Source organism: Hippocampus bargibanti, linkage group LG05 (assembly GCF_051943395.1).
Source record: "Hippocampus bargibanti isolate YZ-2025 linkage group LG05, ASM5194339v1, whole genome shotgun sequence".
NCBI lineage: Eukaryota > Metazoa > Chordata > Actinopteri > Syngnathiformes > Syngnathidae > Hippocampus > Hippocampus bargibanti.
The window spans coordinates 23690001-23711147 of record NC_142738.1 but is presented as its reverse complement, the minus strand read 5'-3'; the positions used below and the strand labels follow the sequence as shown (position 1 = coordinate 23711147).

Genomic DNA, 21147 nt, shown 5'->3' with positions numbered 1-21147 from the left:
GATTTTGCCAAAACAATGTACTTATTTCAAAAAAACCCTTTCCACAGTTCCTTCAAGATTGTGCTGTGAAGACAGAAGTGACCACCCACATATTGTTTAATCAGTTTTAGAGTGTAGTTATTTGCTGTAAATTATCCACGGTTTACTGTCTCGACTATTTTATGTAAATCCCCCACTTGTAATTTTTTAAACCATTTCCATATAAAGTTTGACAAAATTATTAATTCAAGTTTTGTTTTGAGTCTACACTAAATATATAGAATTTAAAGGTCCATAATTTGTAAAATCACTTCAAATGACTTCTACTGAGCACATTTTACATAAGATTCCACCGCATATAGCTATATTTTATGTTATAAGACTCACACTGAATATTCATGAAGTCTTGTTTTCGAGTTGATGACGATCCCCACGTGACGTCACGGAGGGAACGCTCCTGACCGAGAAAGCGACACACAATGCATTTTGGGTACTTTGTTTCGTCTGAAAACACTGTGTTGATCGCGAAATTAGAAGGAAAACTACATAAATAACACGATAGTGAATCGTGTGGCAGCCAATTGCGGTAACACGCATAAAGAAGGTGTAAGTTTACACAAATTCCCAGCGGACAAACCATGTAGCATTTCCAACGGAACCAGAGGAGTAGAGCTCCCCAGAGTGCGCGAATCCCTGCTTGGATATCTATCAGCCTGACAATTGGTAGAAAGTTGCTTCCAGTGGTGAAAGAGAGAAATCGTCATAATAGTGGAGCAAACCTATCGCACAAACATTCAGCTGCTGGAACGAGGAGCTAACCAGAGATAGCGATGGATAACCGCTGTCATTCATACGCAAGTTCGTAACTCTTCATGAAAGTTTAAACAACGTTTTGCATGCACAACCAGTAAATTATCGGCATTGACGTTGACATCTTGTAGCTTATTATTTGTTATGCATGTCCTTATATGCCACATATCACCCAATTGATGCTATATTGCTCATTCACGGCGCTTCATATATGCCTCATATGTCGTGTCCTTCACCTGTTTTGTCGCTTATAGTTCGAATTGATACGGAAGGACTCCTTGAATCAATTGCAAACATTTATGCTTTCCTCTTCAGAATTATTTGAATCATATTCATAACTGGATGAGTAACAAGAAAGCATTTTCTCCGAATCTGAACTCTCTGAAGCCATTGTTTTGATTCTGGAGCAAGGCAGTTTGTGAAGGAGTTTCCTGACGGTACATCACAAACTGGGGGCGGGACTTTCTGAATCTCTCCAGTTTTGAGCTCATGAGTGGCAGATTTGGGCAACTTTAAAGGGCTACCGACACAATTTTTTTCTTTCCTAACTGACATCAGAAAAACTTTTATAGCATCTAAAATACCCAAAACAGGCAGGCTGATATTTTTAGTCAAATAAAAATGAGTTAAAGTGTCCCAGAACTACTTCAAAATGACCTCGGAGATGCCGAGTTTAAGAAGGTCCCGCCCCCTTGTTCGTGGTGTCTTGCCTTGCTCTAGAATCAAAACAATGGCTTCAGATTCTGAGAAGATGCTTTCTTGTTACCTATCCAGGTATGAATATGATTCAAATAGTTCTGAAAAAGGAACGCATAAATGTTTGCAATCGATTAAAGAAGTCCTCCCGTATCAATTCGAGCCGTCAATGACAGCAATGTAGCACCTAGAAAATGCAGAAGATAGCACCCAAGCTCTGTTGGAAATGGGCTGATTTGTCCGCTGGGAATTTGTGTCAACTAGTATCAAATAGTAGTCTTGGGGCGACACACAGCGATTCACCATCACATTATTTATGTTTTCCTTCTAATGTCGCCATCAACACGAAAATTTCAGACGAAACAAAGTACCGCAAAATGCATTGTGTATCGCTTTCTCGGTCAGGGGCGTTCCTTCGGTGGCGTGACGTCAGGAATCGTCACCAACTCAAAAACAAGACTTCCTGAATATTCAGCGCGAGTCTTAAAACGTAAAATATAGCTATATGCCGTGGAATCTTTTTAAAATACGCTCAGTAGAAGTCATTTGAAGTGATTTTACAAATTATGGACACAATTTGTCCGTAGGCGTCGGTTGTCCTTTAAGTAATTTTTATTGGTGTTTTGCGTTTGACTAAAAATATCAGCCTACGTGGTTTGGGTATTTTAGATGCTATAAAATGTTTTTCTGATGTCAGTTAGGAAACAAAAAAATGGTGCCGGTTATCCTTTAAGACTTAAAGTTGTCATTTTGTACAACACAGTGCAATGCCCATGTTTTGCAATAGGATACGATAATCCTGTATTTATGAGACAGCTACTTCCTCCTTGACTACAGCCGCAAAAGTATTCCACGCCCCACACGTCACGTTGATGACACGCATTTGCTGTTCACTGAAGAACTCCACACGACGTGGTTCATCTGAATGGGGTGTCTCGTATCCAAGCTGACCATATTGACCTGTGGGGAAAAATATAGTGAGTGAGCGAAAGTGTAGATTACTCTTGCTGGGATGTTGTATTAAGTCCTGCACTCAAACTTACCCCATCCCCATGTGTAGAGGTCACCGGCAGCTAAAATGAGAAAGAACACATTGAAAACAGAAATTAACTATGAACCACTGTTCTCCTCAGCTTTTCTGGTGATGTAATGGGATGCGAAAAATCTCTTGTATGCAAGTTTGTTAGGTTCGTCTTTTTCATGCATACTCCAAATTGCTGTGAAGTCCCACGGAAAGTTGCTCAATGATTGTTGAGTTCGTTGAGTCGGTCTCAGTGCTTCAACGGAGCCTCTGCCATGGCGTGTACAACACTCTTAACATGTTAATTAGTTCTGACGTGCCCAATTGGCCATCACTGGCTGCAGATGGTCACATGACATTCCTTGTCGAATCAGTGCTGTGGGAAATGTACTTTGCCTAGTAAATGTGTGACAGTAGGTCATACAATTTAAAACTAAACAAAAAACACATTGCCATTTTATGTACTTTTCTCTAATTTAAATGTGTGTTTTTTATATCTGGAATTAAAAATATATACACACACACACACACACACACACTGTATTAATTTTTCATTCATGAAGGTTTTGGTGAATGTGCATATTAAGGGTTCGGTGAATGTGCATATTAACTGGTGGGGTACCTCCAAAAGGTTGAAGAACCACTGCAAAACATGAAACCTGTAATTTTTTGTTTTCTTCTGTTTGAATTATTTCAAAGTGCAATTAACTACAAACAGTGAACAACAGCTATTTAAATCAAACGTTTTGCTTTTCATTGGTTGAAACGAATTACAGACAGCCTACTGTAAAGATCCTCTTTCCAATGACATTTTTGTGGAATGAGATGACTTACATGTCACTGCAGCTGTGTGTCGAGAGCCACAGTCAACTACCTTAATGTCACATGATTGAGTGACATCCAGCAGTGCTGGGAATGCCTGGATCGATATGAACACTTCTTTGTCCTTATCTCCCTCCGGTGTCCCTTTATATGAAGACAAGTCTGTTAGATAAGAGTTGACAAATCCATCATGCACATACCCACGCACACACAGTTTATTGTCCATGTATCTAAAATGTGATTTCAGCAAATAAACTATCAGATAAGGCATCGCCGAAACCGAGGACGTCACCCAAATTCTAATTGTAAGCAATGAAAATAATTCTGGATTTTAAGTTATTGTTTGTTTGGCTTCTCTTGAACAGTACTACTTGCTATCCAGATACCACATATTGTACAAACATTGAAAAGGGTTGTAAGTGCTCATTCAAAAAAAAACACAACTTTTTTGGGGAAGGTTGGGGGGGGTCTTCTATAGCATGTTATATGTAGCTGAATTACACTAAGCATTTAAAGGTTCCAATATTCTGGTCATCTTTCTGGTTATTCTGGTAGATGGTCAACCTGCTATTTCTTGACCAGTTGGATGCTGCTCAGTCTTCCTTGCAACGCGTGAGGGAAGTCCAAGCTGGCCACTCTCATTCCAACCCCACACATACAGGTCACCTGCATCTGGTAACATATTGGGGTCATACCATTTACAGTATGCGCATAGCTAATTACATTAACATAGTTATGAGCTATTCTTACCACTAACGCTGACAGTGTGCCAGCCTCCTGTAGCCACGCAGCTCATGGTCATTCCCCAAAGGGCCTCCACGACCCTGGGCTGCTCTTCATATGAGAGGCCACCGTGCCCTAACTGACCGTGACTGTTACAGTCGAAAAAAATACAGTGCAGTGTGAATCAGGCATATACACCGTTTATTTGGGCCAAGGTATACATTTTGCATGTGTTGGATGAACAGGTTAATGTGTACTATGTTCCAGAGTGGAAGAGCATTTAATTGTATTGCCTGTCCCTATAAATAGCTGCCATTGCGGGTTGAACAAATATAAATTGTGTTCCACTATTTGGAAAAATGAAGTGTCAGTGGAAATCTCTGATGTAGATCAGTAATTCCAAACCAGCATGCTGTCGGAAGCTATCCGATTACCCCTGATTAGTGCGAAATAAGATCTTAACGAGACAAATTATATTGATATACCGATATGGTGGAGTGAGGTTCAATTTGGATCGTTCGTACAACAGCCTACTTAGGCAACATAGGATTAGTAATACTGATGAGGTGATACCGGAGGAAGTGGGGCAATCAGACCAGTCGTTAGTCAAACAATAGGAACAATCAGTGGCGCCGCAGGGAGTAGTCCTCTGCTCCCTCCAACCTGAGAGCAGGGACCTATCATAGCAGAGTCCGGTACCGCCATGTCTGGAAAGTAGGTGTGTGTGTATATATATATATATATATATATATATATATATACACAGTAAAGTCTCGTTATATCGATATCGGATATATCGATAGTCCCGGTTATATCGATACTATTTCTATGCACGCACGGAGAAAATTACATGCAAACAGGGTCGGATATATCGATAGTCCCGGTTATATCGAGTGGGCATGTGCGTATATATACAGTAAAGTCTCGTTATATCGATATTCAAGGGAGTCCGAAAAAATATCGATATAACCGGGACTATCGATATATCCGACCCTGTTTGCATGTAATTTTCTCCGTGCGTATATATACAGTAAAGTCTCGTTATATCGATATTCAAGGGAGTCCGAAAAAATATCGATATAACCGGGACTATCGATATATCCGATCCTGCGCCGAAATGCATTAAACAAAAGCCGCCAAAAGAGGGCAGCCAAGCGCCATATAAGAAACGGAGCTGGCCATGAGCTCCCTTTTTTTTTTTTGGGTGAGAGATGTTCCCCCAATGTTGCCTCAAAATGGCACATATAATTCTTTAATGATTGTAAACATGTATGCTTTAATCTTCAGAACTACAGTGTATTTGAAACATATTCATAACTGGATGTGTAACAAGAAAGCATATTATCCGAATCTGAAGCCATTGTTTGGATTCACAAGCAACGCAAGACGTCTTGGCGTGAAGTCATTTTTATTTGCATTTGAATAAAAAGTGACATCGGCTGTCCTTTAATACACAGTATGGAATGTTAATAATTTTCAAAATCATTGCGCTTCAGCAGACAAAACAAGAAACATTGTTGCAAAAAACGATTGCATTCATATACAGTACAGTGGGCATGTACATAACACAACAGGGAAACTGCAACGCTTACATCTTACTGTATTATGGATGCAATTTAAAAAAGTCATCAATCTTCTTCTGCTTCCCATTTTTACCTTTTAACACAAACACTTCAATCTCGTCTGCTACACACGAGCTAGCGTCTGAAAATGAAAATGGCTCTGCTACACGGGTGCTGGGCACGTAACCAAGTCACCTGACCAAGTCGACCAATGGCGCGACTGATGGCGTGACACGTAACCAAGACACGTGACCAAGTTGACCAATGGCGCGACCGATGGCGTGTCACGTGACAAAGTCACACGGCCAAGTCAACCAATAGCGCGACCGATGGCGGCTCATGTGACCAAGTCGACCAATGGCGCGACCGATGGCGGCCACGTAACAAGACACGTGACCAAGTTGACCAACGGCGCGACGGATATATCGATATAAACAACAAAAATGGCCGGCGGGGGATGAAAAGGAGCACCGTAATAACCGGATTATCGTAATAACCGGGTATCGTACTAAACGGTACTAATTATACATAAAAAGACTAGAAATGTGCAAGGGAAATGAAAATAGTATCGTAATAAGCGGTACTATCGATATAACCGATATCGATATAACGAGACTTTACTGTATATATATATAACGGAGTTGTGCGCTTAGATTATTAAATTATGAAGGAAGTGACGCAACGGCGCACAGTGTGGGACTATGTCCCGCCCATAGTTTCCAGAACAATCTCTAGATTCAGGTTAATCACAAGACAAAACCCATGCGACTTCACCCATCCCTTCTGCCATACTGTGTTGCAGAAATAAAAGAAATAAAAAGACACATCCACACGTCTCGTCTTCATTAATACGGCAGCATCGTGGAGATGAAGACAGTCACTGTTGTGACACCCGTCACATTGGTGCCGGGACCCGGACCACAAATGACTCTCCACTTCGGACCGGGACCGCGATGCTGCACAATGAAGACGCTGTGCACTCCCATCAGTCGGTGGACGATGTGTCGACCCCCGTTTTGAAAATACATGTAGTGTGTTAATTGTCTGACCTGCTGTTTTGCAATTAGTGTGCTTTTTTTTAATGTACGTGTTTTCATGTGTTAAGTCTAAGAATGAGCTCCTTACAAGTAACAAGTAGCACACCTTTGAATGAGTGTGTTGGTAGAGGTAGAGGCTTCCCAACTGTGTAACAGTTGTGTAGTGTAATCCAGAGTGGTGTAGGTTGTACAGAGGGGAATGGGCAGGTTCAAACTGAGGCCACTTATGTTAGTGGGGACAGAGTTCCTTCCCAGACCCAGTGCAGTGCATCTACGACGAGCGCACAGACAACTGATATACCGGCAACAGATCCCTTTCTCCAGTCTGTCACAGTTATGTAGTGCTATGCAGGGTGATGTAGTTTGTACAGAGGGGAATGGGCAGGTGCGAGCTGAGGCCACTTATGTTAGTGGGGACAGAGTTCCTTCCCAGACCCAGTGCAGTGCATCTCCGACGAGCGCACAGACCCTGACACACCGGTGACAGATCCCTTACTCCAGTCACCTGACGTAGTTGGTCAGATGAGTAACATAATTAGACAGCACTCTTGTACATCCTTGCCCGATAACCTTGTCTATTTCGCCTGTTGGTCTTTCTGTTGTCTTCCGTGTGTATGTTGCCTCACTTCTGAATAATTTAAGGGGGGTGTATGTAACTGAGTTGTGCGCTTAGATTATTAAATTATGAAGGAAGTGACGCAACGGCGCACAGTGTGGCACTATGTCCCGCCCATAGTTTCCAGAACAATCTCGAGGAGATTCAGGTTAATCACAAGACGAAACCCATGCGACTTCACCCATCCCTTCTGCCATACTGTGTTGCAGAAATAAAAGAAATAAAAAGACACATCCACGCGTCTCGTCTTCATTAATACGGCAGCATCGTGGAGATGAAGACAGTCACTGTTGTGACACCCGTCATATATATATATATATATATGGCCTAAACTACCAGTAAGGTAGCTTGGATAAGAAGCGAAACGTCCGACACCTTCAAAGAAGTACAGATGACGGCTAAAGAAAATCGATGGACCACTCCTGTACGACTGAGACCTTACACAGACGAGACAAATTATATTTGCTTGCAAGGTACATAATTCTTCAGTGTATCCAATGGCGTACCTGAATTTTTTGGTAATTTAAATATGTACGCTGGCTCAATAGAAGTTGACAAAGACTTTCGAGATGACCAAAAGTGACAAGTGTGTGAGTGATACCTGCCCAATCCCCATGTGTACACGGTCCCAGATGCACTGAGGAGAACGCTGTGCTCTGCACCGAGTGCCAGCCTGGTGGCTTTCAGGTGCGGTGATAATGGCCGGTAGAAGGGAGGTTTTAGGGCAATGTAACCATGGCAGGTTAATGGCAGTTTCGGAGGCGTGCCTAGAAACCCGCAAACGGGATTTTCAGTCAAGGTTTTGCAATGTCGGGACAAACACCTAAAGCGACCCGGAGGATGGCGCTAAGGTAAAAAGCGACTGATTTTTAAACGCGACTGACTCGAAGAAGACTTACCAATTCCCTCGGGTGGTGTTTTCACTTCCATTCTCCATACTGGGGTCTTCATTTCGTTGTCTAGGTCCCATGACTCAATTCGGTCTGGAAAAGCGAGGATTAAGAAAGATTCTCCGACAGCGGCGTCTGTGAACCCTGTCCCACAGATTCCACTCGCCGCGTTGAAACCTGACAGGCACAAACAGCGGGCACCTGACAACATAGCGAGGTCCAGCGATTATCATACTCCATAAACGTCCGCGTTTATAACCAAGTGAGATAGTTTGTCTGGCTCTGACCATTCGAGTGAAGGGATGCTCTTCGACTCCAACTCGCTCGGAGGCCACTTATTTCCGCACGGCAGTTTCCGTCAACATGACACTTCAACTCTCTTGGCGTTATCACTTTAACTTCGTTAGCGGTGTCGTCGTGGTTAACACGTCCACCTACATGTATCTGTCCGAAGGCGTTAAAGCCGAACGCGAACCAACGCATTAGAACCACTTTTAATTTGCAGTGCCAGTAGAACAGCGGTGCGGCACGATGGAAGCTTTCCGCTAAAACAGCGCGCATGCGCACACACCGATATTCAAAGGAAACAGAGGCTCGTTTTATTGCGTAAACATAGAGGAATGTAAATAACAGCCCCCAAAATGCTAAACACGCAGTTTCAAATGTGTACAATTTTCAAATAAAAACATTTAAAAAGCGGATTGTTTTTGTGTATTGGTATACATTATATATACATGTACATAATTGTGGTGTGATAAATGAAATACATATAATATAATCATAAAATGGGTCAAACATTCTTTATTACCTACATTACTATATTTATAAAGTGCCTGATCTTATGCAGTATTTAGCATGAAATTCAGACAACACATACGACCAGTAAAATTGAAATGGGCCGTATAATGTCACTGTGAGACTAATAAAGGCATATCCAATCCAATCCAATCCAATCGAATAATGACATGAAATGTATCGTGGAGTCCAAGTGCCCGAGTAGGCAGCCGTCAGCAAGTGCTCTCATGAGAATTACTTTTTTGTTGTTGTTTTTGTCTTCTTTTCATGTTTTCTTTTGTCACTTTGTGTTGTTGTGCGTGGTGTGGAATGGATACGGATTGTTTTGCAGCATTTTTGGCCACAACATTCTTCAAGGAGGAGACTGTGCTGAGCGGTTGCGCCTTTTCGGCAGCATGAATATGCCAGTACTGTTTTTGAAGGGAAGGAATGTCGGTGCCATTTGACTATTATTGCTGGACAGCTCTGGGGCCATTGTGCCTTTTTTGCGCCTGTGATGGGCAGCATCTTCACAGCCCCACTTTGTTCAGCTGAAAGGTCAGTGCTGTTGGATAGTCTGCGGCTGGATGGATGCATGGCTTGAGGAGCCCGCGATAAGAAGGAGCGTCAGCGCAGCGCGCCAATGTGTATGTGGCTTGGAATTGAAGCGGATTCATATGGGACAGGAGATGTGAGACAATCTTTTCATCAATGGATGCTACAGCTGCGTGTTTGGTTTCAACATTTAGTGTAGTAGACATACATGCACATTCCACCATGATGTCCCTGATCCACTGGTGAAGAGATGCTTTGATCCTCTTCTCTTTCATCGGGAACTGCTTTGTGTAACAAAGAGTGTACAGAAAGTGCTTCAGAATGAATGACTCTGTGTTGTCATGTTATTTGTTATTTCGTTTTTTTTTTTGTTCTTTTGACTTCACGACGGCACCACGAGGGTGGCTGCCTTTCCAGCAGCTCCTGTATTTTGTTTTTCTACTTTCATTCCTTTCATAACTTTGCTGCTGTGAAATGTAAATTTCTCCACTGCAAGACGAACAAAGGTGAATCCAATCCAATCCAATCAAATAGGTGTATAGAGTACTGGATATTGCTCTCATAGAATGCAGATTCACATCGTGGAGGTGATTTAAGCTTTTGTTGCTTCCTGCCTTTCTTTTCCCTCTCTACTCATGATGATGCCGTACTCCATTGCTTTGTCCAAGCAATTTTGGGCTACCTTTGAGGCGGGTTCAAGTGTGCCTTCTCCCTTTGTCAAGACAGACAGAATCTCCAGGACTTCACTCTCAATAAGTGTCTCTGCCAGACTCTTCTCAGCTCGCATCATATTACAAATGATGACCGCTCCCCGATGGCGCAAGTCAGATATTTCACTAAGAAGCAGCGCCTGCAGGATCTCCAGCCAGTGTGAAGTCTGGAAAACGAGGAGCTGTGTGAGTAGCAGTATTGAGTTTATGGTGACGGTAGTAGTATTGGTGAGTGTTATGGAGCTCTGCTCACTGTTTCAATGATACGAGCACAAAGCTCAGGCTGCTCAGCAGTCAGCATTGCCAGTGTTCCTGAAGCGGCTCTTCTCAGCCTTTCATCCTCCTCGCCACAATAGAGGACAAGCAACTTGAGACGATCATTGCCAGTGGCAAGGTACAACTCCTGCACCTGAGCATACACATCAGACACAAACACACTGTTATTTCACTCCCACTTTTTTCCACACATGACTGGAGCTCGGAGTCAAACCTCTGTGCTCAGGATGAGATTACACATGCACTCTGTGGCAGCTGCTCGGACCAGGTCATGCTCTTCAAACATGTAGCCTTCAATCTTTGGCACAGCCTTCTCTTTTATGATCTTTTGTCTGTGAAACAAAGTATGTTATCAAAAGCATGCGCACATTATGTTAATCTATATTTGGCAAAACCCAATAAAAAATTGTTCCAACTATACTTCAACGATGTTCATCGACTCATCGATGGACCACTCCTGTACGACTGAGAGCTTACACAGACGAACTATACTTCAAAAACAGTTGGGATATAATTGAGAAAATCAAGAGAAATGTATTCCAAATCTCTAAACTATTTATGTCTGGTCTTAACATGTTTATTGGCACTTTTGAAGTATAATAGGTGAGACTACTCTGGGAAAGTACAAGTGTTCATATCTTTTGACCCTGAGGTGAGCACCAACAAGCAGTCACTGGAAAGTCGTCTGCTGGATACTCCATTTAAAACGTTCATGTCGCTTTTTTAGGAGAGGCTTCCCCTTGCGACCAACCTGAGTCTCTCACTGATTCCAGCCAGGTTGGTCAGAGCCATGAGTGCCTCAAAGTTCTGGAGCAGGGTGCAATGAAGATTTAAGAGACTGACAAGAGGGCGCACAACCTCATACATCTGCAATAACAACACAACATGTGTTCAAGACTGAAAATCTAGTTTTAAAAGCAGAAGTACATTGGTGTATTTTATATACCCTTTCTCCAGGGAAGGCAATCTCTGGATTGGATGTAATTGTAATTTTGGAAAGTGCTTGTGCTGCTTTGACTTTTCCTACATCGGTGTTATCAGATGCCAGTGGGATGAGAGCCTGAGGTGGAAGAGAACATTCATTAGCCCATACCAGAGGGCGTCACTCGGGAATGGGCTCAATTCAGCATATTGGCATAATGTACCTTGCCCCCACCCTGTGCCACGACTCTGCCTCTGTCTTCTTGACGTTCCACTAAAGCCAAGAACACCCTGTGGTGAATGATGACTGATTATTATGGTACCAAGAGAGCAGGAAAAAAAAAGATTCTTACCTGGCGATGCATTCTCTACAAGCATCTGTAAGAGCCGGACTCTCATGTTTGACCATGCATACTAATGCAGAAACCACTCCAGCCTCCAGCAACTTTATTAGCCTCTTTTCTACATAGGAAGCTGCATCCTGATAGATCATACAGTATCTTGTTTTACAAATAAAACAATGTATTTTAATTCTGCTACAGTCCTATTTCCATTAACAGATAGTTTAGGAACAGAAGGGAGGAACCACTTTGAAAAGGTTACTGGAACGTTACCTTGGGGTGCTCCTCCGGCACATGCTGCTTTGCATACTTGGCCAATTCAACCATTTGAGGGTCAGGTTTTTCCACCTCATAGCTGTTGGTGCAATTCACCAGAGTGGAGCCCACAGCAAAGAGTACTGTTTTGTCTTCAGACTGCCAGAAAAATAAAGGCAATAATATTCATGTTATCCCAAGATTGGTATGAGTAGTACATCGCAGGTAGTTGTACATACTGTTAAAAAAAACACTAAATACAACATTGAAGAATTCAACACTTCATATATTGACACGGTAAATTGATTTGTCAAATCAAACAACCTTTGCAAGGTCAAACATGGCCCGAAGAGCATTATTGTCTTCAACCAAGTCCTCTTTCACATCAGCATCAAATGTGAGATAGGCGAGACCTTCCACAGACCACCGACGGGACGTTGAGGGCAGAGACTCATTGCAAAGCCACCTAACAAGGAAAGTATCCAACAACCATGGGTTCGCTGTTTTTTGCACCAATGCTTCAGTCTGAAACAAGACACAGTTAGAAACGATCCCTACTTCCTGCATTGTTTGGATAGCTTCAGTGTGGACCCCTCTGCAAACTGCTTCATGCTGAAATCAGTTCCTCCTGCTGATCCAAGCTTGCACAACCCCTAAGAGACCACCAGAGACCGTTGTTAGTTGAGTTCTGCGTTTGGAAATGTTCACATCCACAACAGCTTTCTTACCACCAGGGCTCTCACACGTATCCTGTCATTCTCACTTTTCTTGTAGAGGTCCTTGAGAAGTGCGACACCATTGGCTGTGATGAAGGAAGCCCTCTTCGCTTTACCTGCTGCATGAATTAGAGCCTCCACTGCAACTTGCTGGTGAATTACATCTTCAGAGGCACACAGGGATATCACGGCATCCATCATTCCTGACATCTCCAGGGTTCGGTTGCCAACATCACTCGGTCCTTGGAGGAGCACAGATACGATCTGGATAGCTTGCAGCTTGGCTTCAAGGCCCGTTTGGGTAAAGTGTTGTCTAAACGAAATGTAAACAGCGAGATCTGAAGGCAGTTCCGATGTAGATGTGCAGAGCATCATTCTTTGTTCCTGTGTCACACAGTTGAATTATTATTGAGAAAGCTCACTTGCCAACTCACCGAATGTAGTCTTCACACAGTTTGTTGAAGTTCTCCCTCTCCTTGTCACTTTGAAGATCATCATGGAGCTTGTTCAGCAAGACTGAACAGCTCATATGGGTGTTCTCGGTAAGTGTTGGCCCATCTGAAAACTCAGGCACTGATGCAGCCACCGCTAAAATATTCTTCAATCCTGTTGCGGGAATTCAGTGATCTCAACATATTACTACAAAACAGTAAGCACATCTCTGAAATTGCCTATTTTGACATCTTTAAAGGGACAGCGAGTAAAAAGTGTAAAATTGTCAATCTTCAGCATTTCAATAACCCACAATTCATTTCAATTATCTACAAAAAGATGTTCCATCACATCAACATATATATTTTTTTCATTGTAGGTGAAGTAACCGTGAATTATACTACAGATGGAGTCCCTCCCTTAGGGGAGACCACAGTGATTGGCTGCCATTTTCCTGCTAAGTATACCCAACGGAGATATATGAACATACAGTGAATGCTGTTCAAAATGATAGCAGTGCAATGTGACTAACCAGAATATCCCTGGTTTTGAGTATATTTGGTTTTTAGAATATTTTTATTGTTACATTGCAGACAAGTTATCAGTAGGTGCAGTACAGTCTCTGAAAACAAACAAGATCGAGCATTCCCAATAGGCACGCTTCGAAGGCTGTGCAATTGGGGCAAATCGTTCAAAGGAGTGTGTTAAAAATCGCAGTGTCTGCTGTTGACTGTACAAACTCAAAACTATTTTGTATTTCCAAAAAAAGGTAGTATCTAGCAATCCTAATACAGTATTTAGTTGCATGACCAGTTTTTTTACTGCTTCACATCTGTGTGGCAAAGTGTCAACCAACTTGTGGCACCTTTCAGTTGTTATTTCACTCCATGATTGCTTCACAAAATTCAACAATTGATGCATATATCTTGGTTTTACTTCAGCCTTTTTGATACCACCCCAGAAGTTCTCGATTTGATTGAGATTGAGGGATTGGTCTGGCCACTCCATAATATAAATTGTATTGGTTTGGAACAAATACTTTGCTTGCCTATTTGTGTGTTTGGGGCCATTGTCTTGTCGAAACACCCATTTCAAGGGCATGTCCTCTTTAGCATAAGGCAACATAACCTCTTCAAGTATCTTAACATACACGTATCCAACTGATCCATGATCCCTGGTATGCAATAAATGGGCCCAACACCAGAAGAGGAGAAAAATGCCCAGACCATGATACTCGCGCCACCATGCTTCACTGTCTACAATGAGGTTTGAATTCAGAGTTTGGGGGTCGTCTTTTACATGGTCTGTGGCCCCTGCACCAAAAAGGACAATTGTACTTTCATCAGTCCACAAAATGTTCCTCCATTTCTCTTTAGGCCAGTTGATGTGTTCTTTGGTGAATTGTAACCTCTTCTGCACATCTTTTTTATAACAATGGCTTTGCGTGGAATTCTTGAAAATACATTTTCTTCACACAAAGGTCTTCTGATGGTCACGGCACTTACAGGTAATTGCAGACTGTGTTTGATCATCCTGGAGCTCATCATTGGCTAAGCCTTTGCCATTCGGGTTATTCTCCGGTCCATTTTAATAGTTCTCTTATGTTTTCTTCCATGCGTCTCTGTTTTTTCTACCCATTTTAAGGGATTAATGATCATTCTAGCTGAACAGCCGACAATTGTTTGTACCTCTTGATAGATTCTTCCCTCTTTAATCAACTTAAAAAAATAAAAAAACAGTTCTTCTGAGCAGTGTCTTTAACGACCCATTTTCCTCAAATACATGATCAAACTGTGCTGGCTTCATTATTAAACATGCGCCGCCTGATTCACAATTGATTCATACCTGCATTTCTTTTTTTTGCCTTCCCAAAAATGGATAAACTCAGAGATTGGTTGCCACTGTTATTTTTTTAACACACCCCTTCGAACTATTTGCCCAATTGCACAGCCTTTGTAGCGTGCTTATTATGAATGCTCAGTCTTGTTTGTTTTCTGAGAATCTAGTGCACCTACTGGTAAAGTAAGGGATATTCTGGTTAGTCACATTGCACTGCTATAGTTTTGAACAGCAGTGTAGTTCCTGGTTGAACATGGAAACTGCAGCAAGTTGAATAAATCCTCTCAGATGACGTTGCACTTGAACCTCGGTTCAAAAAGTTGGTGGTATAAGCATACAGTCTGTCTGAAGCACCATGGTGCATGGGTTTCAAAATGAATGTGCCTCGAGCAGTGGTTCCTAACCTCGTTTCTATCTAACCCCAAGGGTTCTGTGAAACAGCTTCAGGAGTACAATGGAGCCATTGCCATGGTTAAGTCACACCTGACTTCTTTTTCTTTCGGCTTTTCCCTTCAGGGGTCGCCACAGCGAATCAGTGTCCTCCATCTTCAGAGGTTTGATTCGGATGTGAGTCACACCCGACTCAACAAGTCAATTAGTTACGACAGGCCCACTTGTCTGTCACTGTGTGAAGATGATCACATTACATTGCTTGCCCAATCAGTGCTGGCAGAAATTGTAATTTTATCTACGTTTTGGGTTTTAAATAGTTTTTTTATGTACTGAATTTGTTAACAAAAATCACATTTTTATTTTTCACGAATGAAGTGTTAGATGAATGTGCAGTACATTTGAGCTTGTTGAGTTATGTACATCTAATTAGGTTAAGAACTACTGCTGAAGTGTTTATGTCATTGCATTCTGATAGTTGACCACTGCATGGGAGTAAATTCTACACACTGTACATTTGAAGAAATACAATTCTCTTGAGTACTAACATACCCTGGTCAATCACCCATAGTGTGAGCGAGTTGTCTGGGTTCTTTAAGGATTTGCGGGGCACTTGCTTGACAAGGAGGTTGATGGCGTTGTCTCTGCCAGGTCCTGACACATTTGATGCAGGCAACATCTCCAAGAGGTGACGCAACATTGACCGAAGCTCCTTGGATGGTTCTGTTTTAAAGTGAATACAGCCAAAACAAACTGAACGTACAGTGATACTCCACAATCCCTCCAGGCAGGTCTGAAGGATTGATCATTTTTCAACCAGAATCGGGATCTCAGAATCTTCAAAGCCGTATTTTGTTCTTTTTTGTTTTATGTTTTTCCCAAGCACTCTTATTGCCCCCAGGGCATTACAAATCAACAGCATTGATGCCCATCTTTGCTGCATGCAAACATGAGGACAGTAATTTCATCTGTGCTGTATGTCATGCATATTAGCATATTTAACAATAAAGCTGACTTTGACTTGACTTTGGATTGGATTGGATTGGATATGCCTTTATCCAATCACACAGGACATCTGACATCAGGCACGAAACTTGCCCTGGACCAGTGTTGAGCTACATGGTGCGAAAGAGCACTGCTTAGGCAAACGGTTAACACGCAAGTCTGGCTAGAACTGCATTTGGGCATTGGGAAAACCAGCTAAGAACAGCACATTCGTATTGCAAAATAATAAGACAACAGCTATGTGATAAGTGGATGATTATAAGCCTGAAATGAACTGGTTACAGTTGACATCAGCCATGACTAGAACTCAGATTATATTAAATATTGTTAACAACTAAAATGTTATGTGCACCACACAACACTGTTGTGAGATCTAAGCACATTAACAAGCCTCAAAATCCTTCTTTTTTACAGATACAGTAAAGTCTCGTTATATCGATATTCAAGGGAGTCCGAAAAAATATCGATATAACCGGGACTATCGATATATCCGACCCTGTTTGCATGTAATTTTCTCCGTGCGTGCATAGAAATAGTATTGATATAACCGGGACTATCGATATATCCGATATCGATATAACGAGACTTTACTGTATATGTTTTTCTGTCAAAAATATTTCATTAAATAAAAGAAAAAGCAGACATTTAAAATAAAACATTAATTTGAATGAAAGTAAGGAGAGAGAAGAATGAATAGGATAATTTCTGACTACTTTAACAGGATATTTTTACCTTTCACATTTGAATAACCTATTCAGAAGTGCGGTACTTCCATTCAGATTTTTACACCTTTATTCACTATTACTGTGAAGGGATTCGATTGATACCATGTAATACATTTTGCTGTCTTCCTGTTAAGCAGTTAAAATTCTGACATTTAAAAATATATATACACATAAGTAACATCCGACTTACGACCGGATTCCGTTCCGACCAACCGGTCGTAAGTCAAAATGGTCGTAATTGGAAATCCATTCAAAATTTTGAATAGAGCCTGTGTGCTAAATGACTTGCAAATGACCTGATTCGGATGCCACGGGGACGGGCGGGCGTGGGTCTGGGTCGGCGGTGTTCTACCGGTTGCCCTCTCCCCGACCTTACCCCGCTCTACGCACGGCCCTACCCCGCGGCCATCTGCGGAGCCGACGCGCCCGACCTGCCACCTCGCCCCAAAGCAGAACGAACTGTCTCAAATAGGCGGCGCCGGCAGCGGCGCCGGCAGCGTTGCCCGACGCGGCGTTCCCGATGGAGCGTTGTCGTCGCGGCGATCCCGCGCACCGAGGCCCGACCCGCCTCGGCTCTAATTCTGGCCGGGGCGCGGCCGGCGTCGGGGGACACTCTCCCCTCCGGTGCCATCACGCGGTCGATTGCTGGCCAAAATTGTCGTACGCGTTGCCAGACTGCTGGCACGTTGCGGTGCCAGGCGTAGAATCAAAATGTAAAAAATAGGGTCTGGCAGTCGTGGTCGTAAGTACGGGTGGTCGGAAAGTCGGGCCGGTCGGAAGTCGGATGTTACCTGTAAACTGAATACAATGACAATTCAACCTTTTTCTAAAAAGGTTCAATCCAATGTCCAGGGTCAATTTTCCCCATTTAAATGACAGAACGTCTGTGCTGACATTCAACTTTAATCCCCATAAAAAGTTTAAAATACTATACGGGTATTGTTTTTAATTATTTAGTAACAATTTGGTGGAATCCTGTATGCGTTGTAAAATTTTCCTGAATATTTTAAGTCAAATTCCAAGAGCCTAGAGTAAAAAGTATTTCATGTAGCAAAACATGAAAATGACGGAGTCCAAACTTACCAGGAAGTATGGCTTCTTCCTTTCCCCTAACCTCCCTCTTCATGCCATCGGTGAGAGCCTCAAACATCACCTGCAGCAGGTGACAGGAGGCCAGCGAAACGGCCGAGCCTCCTGACCCCATTACTGCACACAGTTGCTCCATGCCCAGCTCATTGACGATTGCCATCGTCTAGGAACAAAAACATACAAGCTCGCTTTAAGATCAGAAACGCAAAATCCTGTGTGATAGGCTAAATTGATACTTTCTTTGAGTATTGTGAATAAACAAGCCAAGTCAACCAATTGGATAGAAATACTGTACATAGTCACAGTCAACAATAATGCACCGCTTGCAGGTTTTCCTAGGTTTCACCATGCAGTTAAAAATATAATTTAAGTATGAAACTTGATTTGATAACTTTGCATCTCTGAGTCAATCTTCTTGGTTTGAATCCCAGCTCAGGCTGCCCATTAGTGAAGTTTGAATGTTCTTCCTATGCATGAGTTGATTTTCTCTGGGTATCCAGTCCTCTGGCTTGCACCCTTGATACAAAAGCAAAGTTGTTAAATTGACCCATTTCGGGGCAACCCTAAAAGCACAGTTCCCTCCCTGTCCCTCTTAGTCAATATGGCCAGAATCAGAAACCCTTTAATCGTCCCACAATGGGGAAAATTGCCGTCCACAGCAGCAATTGAAAGGGGGTGCAAATATAAGAATATAAGAAAAGCATGTTGATATATGTAACTGTATTGCATCATCATCATAAGGTGACTGTGCTATTTACAGTACAAGAATCCAGGTGCTATTTACAGTACAATAGTGCATGATTTTTTGGGATGATGAGCTGAGATTCACACCCTAATTTTTATCTTCAACTCAAAAGCTGCACGAGTTATAAATGCAAAGCGATTCAACACTGCCCCTTCCAGGGATCTGTCTGTCATCAGTGGTTGAACAACACGCATTTTACAGACAAACTCAGCAAGACCCTCCTATGGTGAAAAGGTTTACTTCAGCTCTCACATTTAAATCTGCTATGGTTGCATCCAACTCTTATGAATACAATCAGTATTAACAAATAAAACGAATGGGAAAGAGATTCATTTACTCTGGACTGATGCTCGGTACACAAGCCAACCAAAGTTCTCAGACCAGAAAGGACAACATCCTCCTGCTTTGAATGAAGAAGTTGGTCAATCAGCCTCACGCCATCATTACGGAATATTTGCTCAGCTCCTGCGTCTTCACGGGATAACACCACAAGATTCTGGGCAGCCTGAAATCAGACAGTTGACCACATTAGGTGGAGAGAATGCTGGACTACTGGAAGAGACATCATTTTTTGTAGCTTCTAGGCTGGGAAGGCAAACCTACCTTTTGTCTGTCAGAATCTTTAACAGATGGATCTACAAGGAGTGAGAACATCTGTTGCACACGTGCATCTGTGGAGTTTAACTGTAGTGACTACATCGATGAAAGGAACAAAACAAAGGTCTGATTAGCAATGTCTTTTTAAGGAAGATTATGGAATACTCACAAGGGAATGACATCACCTTCTGCTGGATCTGTGCCCCCAGCTGTCTGAGGAGATCTCGAAATGCTTTGTTTTGAGGCTCAAGTTGCGCACACCTCTGCGCATCCACAAAGGCCTGATCAAGATAACCAAGTTTCTTGTAAGCCTGAGCCCTGCGAAACCTTGCTTTCACATCACTTGGATCTGTGTCCAGAGCTGAAAAAAAACATAATTAAAAAAAAAAAAGAAGTAAGTGCCACATCTTAGTCAAGGGGTGATGCGAAGCAAAGCGGTATGGAGTTCACTTGCCTCACTGTCCATTTTTACATGAATGACATTGTGTCTAAAATTAGTTGAGCATCTCAAAAATTAAGAGGAGTACACTTTTGCTCGACCGATTATTCATTCAATCTGTCTCATTTGGTCAACTAGCCAAATCACTAAAATAAAGCGACCGCCTGACCCTCTGCTGTTCAAGGCTCTTGTAGACACTCTAGCTTGTCTATTTAACATGGGTCTTCACCTCGAACAAACTTGGCTCAAAGGATCAGGTTTGTTATCTGAATTGGGTGTGTTGGAAAAGGAAAATATGGAAAACAGGCTGGATGGGGGCATTTAAGGCCCCAAATTGGGGACCACTGCTCCCTGTGATTGTTTGGCCCTCTCTATACCAACAGCTAATAAATACAGTGAAAAGAATGGTAATGCACAAAACCGATACTGGAACCATGTTGTACCGACCTAACTTGCTATGGTTAAAATGTCAATCTTTAAAAAAAAGTAATAAAAATAAAAGCAACTGGAAATTAAATGATTGTCTGTGTCATATAGCTGTGTATAATGTTGGATTGGATGATAAAATTATTTATTTGAAGGACTCTGGTTTAAAAAATAAAAATAATAAGTAGCTGGCTCAGTTTATATTTACTCTTTTTTATTTGTTTGGGAATGTTTTGATGAAGGATTGCACTCATTTAGATTTTGCAAAAAATACTGTTTTGTGTTGTATTTGTGTGTAATATCTACTATGGACATCAGGAAGAATACCCTTCGCCATGGCTCTGTCTGTATAGTGGCTCCTTACAATTTTGCACAACCCTGTGGAACAGGATTACCAATATAATCATTGTAGCTCCAGCTCTGTACTCACTTGAACAGCACCAGACACTTTAAAGCACTCAATGACACTTCTACCACAAATATGACTACTGGTCACTTTAAAATTGTGCAATTGTTTCCTGTACCAACTGTACAACTGTTATCGTGTTTTATTCTACTACTGAACACTTTAGCTCTGCTTAAAACTTTGGACTTTTGTCTCACAGCTGTCCTCGGGTGGTACCACCGCCCGCGGTTCACTTACAGAATGTCCTTGCATACGTATTTGTCATATCCTTGTTATGATGTTAGTGCAACCTGTACTACCGGAGACAATTCCTTTTGTGTTCTACATACTTGACCAATAAAGATGATTCT

At 42.1% G+C, this 21147-nt stretch overlaps 3 protein-coding genes and 1 long non-coding RNA gene across 5 annotated transcripts in view; 2 read left to right on the top strand and 2 right to left on the bottom strand.

Moving 5' to 3' along the window:
* cib1 (calcium and integrin binding 1 (calmyrin)) overlaps positions 1–186 on the top strand; it is a 2461-nt gene extending 2275 nt beyond the window's left edge. Inside the window, exon 7 of the mRNA XM_088997375.1 lies at positions 48–186. Coding sequence (XP_088853501.1) covers positions 48–69 — 22 coding nt within the window. The 3' untranslated portion in view covers positions 70–186. The remainder of the gene's footprint in view (positions 1–47) is intronic.
* On the bottom strand, positions 45–9522 carry rccd1 (RCC1 domain containing 1). Of its 2 annotated transcripts, none has more exons than XM_088997372.1 (8): positions 8444–9522; positions 8166–8357; positions 7868–8033; positions 4079–4200; positions 3893–4000; positions 3341–3472; positions 2529–2558; positions 45–2445 (listed from the first exon to the last, which is right to left on the bottom strand). In XM_088997372.1, the coding sequence occupies exons 1-8, from the start codon at positions 8715–8717 to the stop codon at positions 2291–2293; spliced, it is 1179 nt and encodes a 392-aa protein (XP_088853498.1). In that variant the 5' UTR covers positions 8718–9522; the 3' UTR covers positions 45–2290. The 2 variants fall into 2 exon arrangements, with proteins under 2 accessions (XP_088853498.1, XP_088853499.1); XM_088997373.1 differs by having other exon boundaries at positions 8166–8333.
* LOC148898255 (uncharacterized) lies at positions 7989–12901 on the top strand. The gene is made up of 3 exons (XR_016115079.1): positions 7989–8117; positions 8230–8373; positions 12763–12901. It is a non-coding gene; the product is annotated as an uncharacterized LOC148898255 (long non-coding RNA).
* The window catches only part of unc45a (unc-45 myosin chaperone A), a 12116-nt gene continuing 630 nt past the window's right edge, over positions 9662–21147 (bottom strand). Inside the window, exons 3-19 of the mRNA XM_088997369.1 lie at positions 19712–19887; positions 19533–19622; positions 19267–19434; positions 18179–18347; positions 15918–16088; positions 13139–13310; positions 12717–13017; positions 12547–12641; positions 12313–12454; positions 12007–12147; positions 11746–11873; positions 11617–11683; positions 11418–11531; positions 11223–11338; positions 10686–10803; positions 10449–10604; positions 9662–10362 (exon numbers count right to left, since the gene is read on the bottom strand). Coding sequence (XP_088853495.1) covers positions 10078–10362; positions 10449–10604; positions 10686–10803; positions 11223–11338; positions 11418–11531; positions 11617–11683; positions 11746–11873; positions 12007–12147; positions 12313–12454; positions 12547–12641; positions 12717–13017; positions 13139–13310; positions 15918–16088; positions 18179–18347; positions 19267–19434; positions 19533–19622; positions 19712–19887 — 2609 coding nt within the window. The 3' untranslated portion in view covers positions 9662–10077. The remainder of the gene's footprint in view (positions 10363–10448; positions 10605–10685; positions 10804–11222; positions 11339–11417; positions 11532–11616; positions 11684–11745; positions 11874–12006; positions 12148–12312; positions 12455–12546; positions 12642–12716; positions 13018–13138; positions 13311–15917; positions 16089–18178; positions 18348–19266; positions 19435–19532; positions 19623–19711; positions 19888–21147) is intronic.